At 56.8% G+C, this 7,503-nt stretch overlaps 1 protein-coding gene across 3 annotated transcripts in view; it reads right to left on the bottom strand.

Annotated features, from left to right (window-relative positions):
* CSTPP1 (centriolar satellite-associated tubulin polyglutamylase complex regulator 1) overlaps positions 1–7,503 on the bottom strand; it is a 194,572-nt gene that overhangs the window by 2,247 nt on the left and 184,822 nt on the right. For 2 of the 3 annotated variants that reach the window (XM_047690261.1, XM_047690263.1), the window contains 5 exons: positions 6,493–6,578; positions 4,699–4,894; positions 3,939–4,048; positions 1,390–1,453; positions 387–1,119 (listed from right to left, as the gene is read on the bottom strand). In XM_047690261.1, the coding sequence (XP_047546217.1) occupies positions 945–1,119; positions 1,390–1,453; positions 3,939–4,048; positions 4,699–4,894; positions 6,493–6,578 (631 nt within the window). In that variant the 3' untranslated portion in view covers positions 387–944. Of the gene's footprint in view, positions 1–386; positions 1,120–1,389; positions 1,454–3,938; positions 4,049–4,698; positions 4,895–6,492; positions 6,579–7,503 lie in introns of those variants that run through there. The other variant, XM_047690262.1, reaches the window with a different exon arrangement.

Below are 7,503 nucleotides of genomic sequence, written 5' to 3'. Positions count from 1 at the left end.
CTCAGGCCTGTCATTCACAGCTGCATCCCCATTGTCCCAACCCTGAGCAGGGGCTTAGCAAACATTTTAATGAAACTCTGGCTAGAAGACTCTGCAGTGCTAACTGTATGAGGCCAGGGTCTTTAGAGTTATGGGAGCCTGGCCTCGAACCCCCTGAACTTGTTTTCTGAAGGCCCATTCCAGCTGAGAGCACCTTTGAAAGGTTGCTGGCCTATGCAGGAGGGGAGTCCCTCTTGGCTCATTATCTGATGCTGGTGTCCAGGCTTGAGTGGCCCCCCGGCCCCCACCTCCCAGTCCTGCCAGAAAAGCCGGGACTCAGCACCAAAAGTGCAAACTCGCCCCTTCCCTTCACCCCCTTCCCAGTCTAGTGGCTTTAGATTCACCACTTACCAGATACAAGGGACTTTATTCATTTAACATGTTCAACTGTTAGACACAGAGGGGACTTGGAGCAGTTTTGGAAGTGGACTTGTCTTCTTGCCAACCCCTCATCCTATCATGCCAGTGGCTTTTCCTCCAGCAGAAGGCCACCATGTGTATGTCCACCCTACACTTGCACCACAGGTGTCGCCCTTGGCCATACGAGGCCCTGCACGGTTATTCATGGTCTCCCCTGCCTAATGTTGCTGTGAGAAGAGCACCCTTACGTGGTGGGGACTGTCAGCAAAAGTCACCTTCCTGATGGCGTCCGCTCAGTCTGCTGTCAGCTTGGGTCGTGACTAACGTGCAGAGGCTGACAGGGCCAAGGAGAGTAGACTGTTACTTTTCAGGGTCACTGCTTGACTTGGCTGATGATACCGGAACCCCTCTGGCTGGTCTCTGGGCTTGGGCTGTTGTTCAGGCTTTTCGCCAGCAGAGGGCAGCATGGCATGGGAGTTGGGGAGGAGGTTGGGTGGGAGTCCCAAGGGCTGGGTGGGAGCTGTGGATAGGACCCTTTAGACGCCTCAAGTCTCAGACTCGTCCGTCTCTTCAGTGGAGCCATCGCTCTCTGCTTCCACCTTGCGGGCGTGATGGAGGGGTCTCCAGGGAGAGCCAACCCGGGGAGGGGTCCGGGAAGGCAGGCAGCCGGCCTCTGGGTTGGCAGTGGCCGAGTTGACCAGGCCTGGGATCTGGGCCAACCTGAAGGAGGGAAGAAGCCCAGAGGGCAGCTGGGGGCCTCCTGTCTAAAGACCTGGACCTCCACGTTCGCTCTTGCATTTGGATGAAACCATGGGCTATATTCCCAAAGGACTCAGAGAGGCTACCTCAGGCCTCTGCTGGAGCCCAGACCCCTGACTGACGGGCGTGTTGCACATATTTCGCTGTGTGACCCAGAACAAGGCATGGCCATGTCCAAGGGACAGATGGCTTCCCCCACAAGGGGGCAGCACTTCCCCACTTAACACTTACAGCCGTTCCAGCTCCTCATCCATGGCTGGGTCGTGCATCAGGTCCCCTTTGTCAGGCAAAGCTCCTGCGAAATAATTGGGGGGCACAGAAGTAATCTGAGTGTCTTTCAGGCAGGCTCAGGTCAGACAGTTCCCAGCAGGGGCCCCTCACCTTCAGGTCACCCTGCCTTGCTGACTTTGGGAGGGCTCATCTAAAAGATCTGAGAAGTGCTCTTTCTAAAATTTTTTTTTAAATTTGAGTACAGTGGACATGGAATGTCTAGTAGTTTCTGGGGTTCACCATCTCCGTTTGTTATGCTGAGCTCACCACAAGGGCAGCTACCATCTGTCACCACACAACGTCATTACAATGTCATTGACGATAATCTTTATGCTGTACCTTTTACTCCCATGACTTGTTCAAGGGAAAGAGCTCTTAAGAGAAGTTTTCAGAGAACTGTTATGGGGGCAGGAAGTTGTGGCTACTGCTAGATAAATTTAGTGAACCCACGCCTACCCTCTTCAGGTTGGGGCAGGAACCACAGCTATGAGACGTCCCCACACCTCAAGGTCACTGCACACACAGGGCTGTCCCCTTCCAGGACTGGGTGGTGGGTTGTAGGCTGGTGCGGGTGGCTCAGTTCCTCCCTTGAGGCCCCACGTACTGGGGGCCAGAGACACAGAGTATGTCCAGCTAATCCCCCAAATCAGAAATTAGCCAGTTTTGTGTCCCCCCAGATCAGAAGGAGCCCACTTCAGAGACAGTATGGTCAACAATGCTGCCTCAGCTCCTCAGAGGCTCTGAGCAGCGAGAAGAGCAGGCTGGGTCAGAACCGGACCGAACTCTTCTGTGTGGCCAGGAGCCGCCAGGCCGGGAGCGGCCCCTGTCTGCCCGGCCACGACTCTCTCTGAACTGGTTTTCTCAGCTATAGACTAAAGGGAAAAGGCGAGAGGGGGCGGTCTGCATTCTGGCTGGAGCTGTTAACAGTGGAGGGCAGGTGGAGCTGAGGTCCGCAGGTGGTTGAGGGAGAAGCTCGCGGGCAGTCAGAGTGTTGCTCTGGTAACTAGCAGTGCTGGTCTCTAGAAAGCCTCAATCTTAAACTTACCCATGTGGCTTTAGTTCAAGTCCCTGCTTTTCCAAAGCTTTTTCAGATGATGCCTCCTGGCCCGCTTTTGCTGTTCGTGGTTTTCAAACTACGTTCCCCGAGCTGCCTCATTTTGTGTGCGTGCGTGCACGTGTGTGTGAGTGCCTTGAGGACTAAGGGAACAGGGCAACCCCTCTCCACAGCTGGCTGCGCCCCGAGTATCTCCAGATCGCTTTCCTCACACTGGAGATGCGGGAAGGGCAGATGCCCCATCTCCCACTCGACCCAGCAGCAGGAAAAGTGGTTTGACGGAGTGATCACCCTTTTTAAAACCCTAGAAAAAGTGAGGGCACGAGGCTGTCCAGGCTTGATCCTGTACTAGTTGCTTTTCCTTTTCCTTCCTGTGGGCTGACTGGTGGAAGGGAAGGGAGGGGGCTGAGTTACCCCACTGTGAAAGGAAACGTAAGCAAGTCCCACCCGTTGCCCCCTCACTCCTGTTGGCCTTTCTACTCTGGTCCAGTCAGCGCCCTGGGCCACCAGCATCACTTAGTTGAGGGGTCCCTAGAACTGTGCACACCCAGAGCATCAATTCAGCAAAAGGAGGCTGCTAGGCAGCCTTGTGCCTCAGTGGGCCTCAGTCAGTCCTGCTGGGGCTTGCACTCCTGCGTGCATCCCCAGCAGGCTTTGTATCAGGAAAGACCTAAAGCAACTTGGCCTACTGCGGTTAGCATTTAAAGAATGTTCAGTTTCCTTCCCTTGACCCCCTTCTCTCAACTGGCAGAAGGAAGGGGAAGGCTATGTGTTCTTTGGGACTCCAGAAACGGGCCTCAGGCACACCTGGATACCTCTGGAAGAGGAAGACAAATAACCCTTCCCGCTCTGCAGGGGGCTCTTCCCATGGGGCAGCAGCAGGTGTGAGAGGGAGAAGAGCAGGGTGGGTGGAGAAGGCCGACCGACCAGTAGGAAGAAATGACAGGAAAAACTGGGCCAGCGCAGGCCTCTCCCCCTATTTTTTGCTCCTTTTCAGATTAATCATTTTTTTCCCCAGCTGGGAAAAAAGCCCGCCTCAGACACACCTTTGCCCTGCTTACAAATGGGATTCAGGTTTCTTTGATATATAATCTCCAAAGCAACTGAGTAAATAGCCCTGTGTCTGTGCAACCTGCAGGCCACTCCCCAGAGCAGAGCTGGGGATTCTATGGGGAGGGGCTGGGCACACCCCTACCACCGAGAGGCTGCTTCATGTTGGGGCAGGGACTTGGGTGGGGAAGGCTGTCCCTTCCCACCGGAGTGTGAGAGGCCTAAGAGGGCACGGTCTCTGTTGTGCATGTTCTGGCTCCCCAGGCCTCCAAGGCTGACCTGAGAAGTCAGGGTGTAGATGGTGATGCCCCCTCCTGCACGGACCATGTCTGCCAATAGCAGCCAGCTCCCACGTGGCTTAGGGTGCGAGGAGAGGGGAGGCTAGCGGTGGCTGGCTCTGGCTTACCTAGGGCTTGATTGATTCCATGATGCTTTGAAAGAGCCACAAGGAATCCGTAGAAGGTCAGCCTCTGAACGTTGCTTAGTACCTCTTTGACAAGCGCTGGGGGTGGACAGCTGGAATGGAGAATGCAGAGGCTAGCTTCAAAGACCAGCAAGTCCGACTGCCATCTTTTTATCCAGCCCTTCAGGCTTAGGAGTGTGCCCAAAGCCAGGACTGAGGGACCCTGTCTGCTCTGGGGGCCCTAAACCCCTGGGGGAGCATGGCAGATGTCCAGAAGTAAGGCCTTGACTGGTGAGAGAAAGGGCTGGTGTGCTCCCGAGCCGGTGCTTTCAGACGGGGTGTGGGAGGAAAGGAATGGCGAAAAGGCAGTGAGAGGCAGCCTCTTCTTGGAGGAGGCCCAAACTTGCTCCGTCTCTAAGGAGACCTTGTGCCGCAGAGAGCAGTGTCACCCTCCCTTTCTGTCGAGGGAAGGCTTTGTACAGTGAATGTTTTCCCTTTCTCTCTAAAAAGTCAGGGCCAGTGTCTCTCCTGGCAAGGAGAAGGGGGCCAGGCTGGTCATCTACAGCTCGTCTCACCGTGTGGAAGGACCCTCCCCGAGGGAGCCCCCCGGGAAGCCGTTCCCCCAGCCACAGCCTGGTCTGGGGCAGATGGCACTGTGCCACCATCCAGGGTCCCGGCAGCCGGGGACCAGTCGGAACATCTGTTCCAGAGCCTGCAGCCCAGTCCCTGGGGCTGCGGTGGGGCCCCCACGCCCATCTCTCACCTGTACTTGTGCCGGTCGCACAAGTTCTCCAGGCACTGGGAGAACAGCGAGGCCTCCACTCCCTCCAGCAGGCTCGCCTCACCCAAAGGGGGCCGCTGACGGTGCTGCCCGCTGGATGACGTCGGCACAATCACCGTATTGGGGTTCTTGCCCGCCAGCAGGTCCTGATAGATGGCGGCCACGCTCTCCAGGAATTCTGCGTACCGCGATGGGGGAGGGGCACAGGTCAGGCAAGGATGAGCCACGGGGTCCCTTCGCTGCGTCCTCCCGTCCTCCCTTCTCTTCCTCAGTGCACCACCAGCCTCAGCGCTTCGTGCATGGTGGCGTGGGAGCAAGAGTCCTCCACCTCCTGGGACCAGCACCCTTAGGAGCGGTGACACCACTGTGTGTTTCTGGCCCAGCGTCTCCTCCTTGGGGCAGCTGCTCCTAGACCAGGCAGATGCCCTCTTCCCTACCTTCCAAGCACCCTGTACTCCTTCGTTTTTTGGGTATTTGCTCTGCCTTCTTGCTGGAGCGGAAGATCCTTGAACAAAGGCAGGGGTTGGGCTTTGTCCCCTTTGTGCCCCAGTATCTAGCACAGTGCTGGGCACACGTGAAGTGCTGGAAATATCTTTTAGAGGGTGGACGGGTGCACACTCGCTCCATCTCGCTGTGAGGCCACCTGCCTCTCTGCCCCAAGAAGGCGTGGGGGAAGGCCAGCGTGGAAGAGAAAGCCTCAAGCTGCTAACTTACTAAGCATTTAAAAGGCAGGTGGGGAAGATTCTCCCAGAGAGGGCTGCTCCTTCTCCAGGGTCCAGGAGCTCCCGAGCGCTGGGAAAATCGGTGCTGCAGCTGCTAAGAGCAGGTGGCGAGACCCCAGGCTCCAGCCCCTGCCGGACCAGGCCCTTGGGCCGCCATCAAGAAAACAGAATGTGGCGCCTGAGCGAGGCCAAGGCTGGCTGGGGCCACCAGCTGGCAGGGAGTCCAGGCTCCAAGGACAGCCTTCTGTTTACTGAAGAGCCCATTTTAAACAAGTCTGTTGACGGACACAAGCAGCAACCTCTGAACCCAGCATTGCGTGCGATGTCGCCGTGGGCGCCGTGGGAGCTGGTGTGCATTTGTATTTATTCCTCTGTTTCTGTGACACCTGATTCCAGAAGGGATGTGAGGACACAGCCGCTGTGTATGGGGAGCAGCACGGGCGGGGGAGACAGGGCTGGTGTCTGCTTATGAAAAGCTGTGCAGGTGGGGAAATGTGTGCTCACACGCGTGAGCCAGGGCCGACGGACAGCCCTTTGCTGGCAGTACCGGCGCTGAGCAGCGGGGAGCCCTGGCTTTGGAGGGAGCCCTCCATTCAGGTCCGGGCTCCCCCACTTACCAGCTCTGCGACTTCGGCTCCTCACCCCGAAGCAGGTCTCTGAGAGGACCTATCTGCTAGGGCTGTCCTAAGCACTAAAGTCAGGGCTATGCCGGGCACACAGGGAGTGTCTGACACACCGTGGACGTGGCGTGTGCTGTCAGCGCAGCGTGCACGGTTCCAGTTACTGTCGTCACTTAGGCCGCTTTGCCGCTGCCGGCTGGAAGCACCGTGCCTTTCGATGTCTCGAGAGGGCGGAGGGAGGCGGCTGTGCAGACCGAATCTTGTGACCACCAGTGGGGATGAGACATCCTGTCCGTGACCCACGGTGAAGCACGCCACCGAAGGCAGTGGGGGGATAAATGTGTGTGCCAGGCAGCAGATGGAAAGGACACCAGGGTAGGACAGGCAGACAGGGCCCTGACAGGAGCCCACATGGGGCCCTGGAAGGCTCTCACCTGAGTAGTAAAACTGGATCTGGAAGGCAAAAAGGAAATCTGAAAAAGACATCAGGCAGTCCATGGCGTCATCCATGAGCACAATCCTGAGGGGGAAAGAGGGAGAAAATGTGAGAGAATGTGTGTGGGGGGTGGGGGGATGGGGAGGAAGTGAATGAGCTATTTTCTGGGACTCCCGTCTTTTGGGGACAGCAAGACATTCGGAAAGGGATCCCAAAGGCCAGCTCCTCCCCATCACCTCACTTGTCCATCAGCAGGGCTCTGCCACCAAACTGCACCGACCACACGACCCAGGGCAGGCTCCCAGTTCCGTCTCTGTGGCACCAGCTAGTGGCTGGAGCACGAGGAGGGAGGAGGGGGGTAGCAAAGAGAGGGTGCAGCTGCCATGCAGCCAAGATTTCTTTTCATATACTTAAGCAGTAAATCCTTTCATCCTGCAGCGAGGACCATTTAGTTCAGAATAAATACAGCTGAGCAGAAAGGCAAAAAGAACAGCCAGGAAGCTTAAAGAGGTCTTGGCAAGTGGCACCGAGATTTAAAAAGCTACCAAGGGCCCAAACAACTTCAGGCACCTCTGTCCTGGGACAGGAATGGCAGACAAGGGAAGAGGGGACAGAGCTACTGGGCACTCTGCACTTGAGCGGGTCAGAGACACACCCCATCTTGTGACGCCGTGGCAGCCATGCAGCTCCTTGCTGTTTGCTCCCCCAAGCGGACCACCCTCTGGGTGTTCCTGTCCAGGCCCTCCCACCTCCTAGGAAGAAAACCATCCCATGACTAAATGATCAGACCAAGGCCATGTTCATACCCTGCTCTGGGCCGCATGCAAGAGGGCATAGGAAGGGAAGGAAATTAGCACTCACTGGGCTCTATCCAGGTGCCAGGCAGGGCGCCAAACTTATCTCCTGAAGGGGAGCGGGGCCCCCGATCTGTTTCTGACTGGCCCTCCTGGCTTCATCTTCCCTGTTTTGCAAAGCTGTTTTATTCTGCTGTCTTCGTGTATTTTTTGAA

The sequence above is a fragment of the Lutra lutra genome, chromosome 10 (assembly GCF_902655055.1).
Source record: "Lutra lutra chromosome 10, mLutLut1.2, whole genome shotgun sequence".
NCBI classification, from domain to species: Eukaryota; Metazoa; Chordata; class Mammalia; order Carnivora; family Mustelidae; genus Lutra; species Lutra lutra.
Note: the sequence above shows the minus strand (reverse complement) of the source record. Positions and strands in the feature narration are given on the sequence as shown.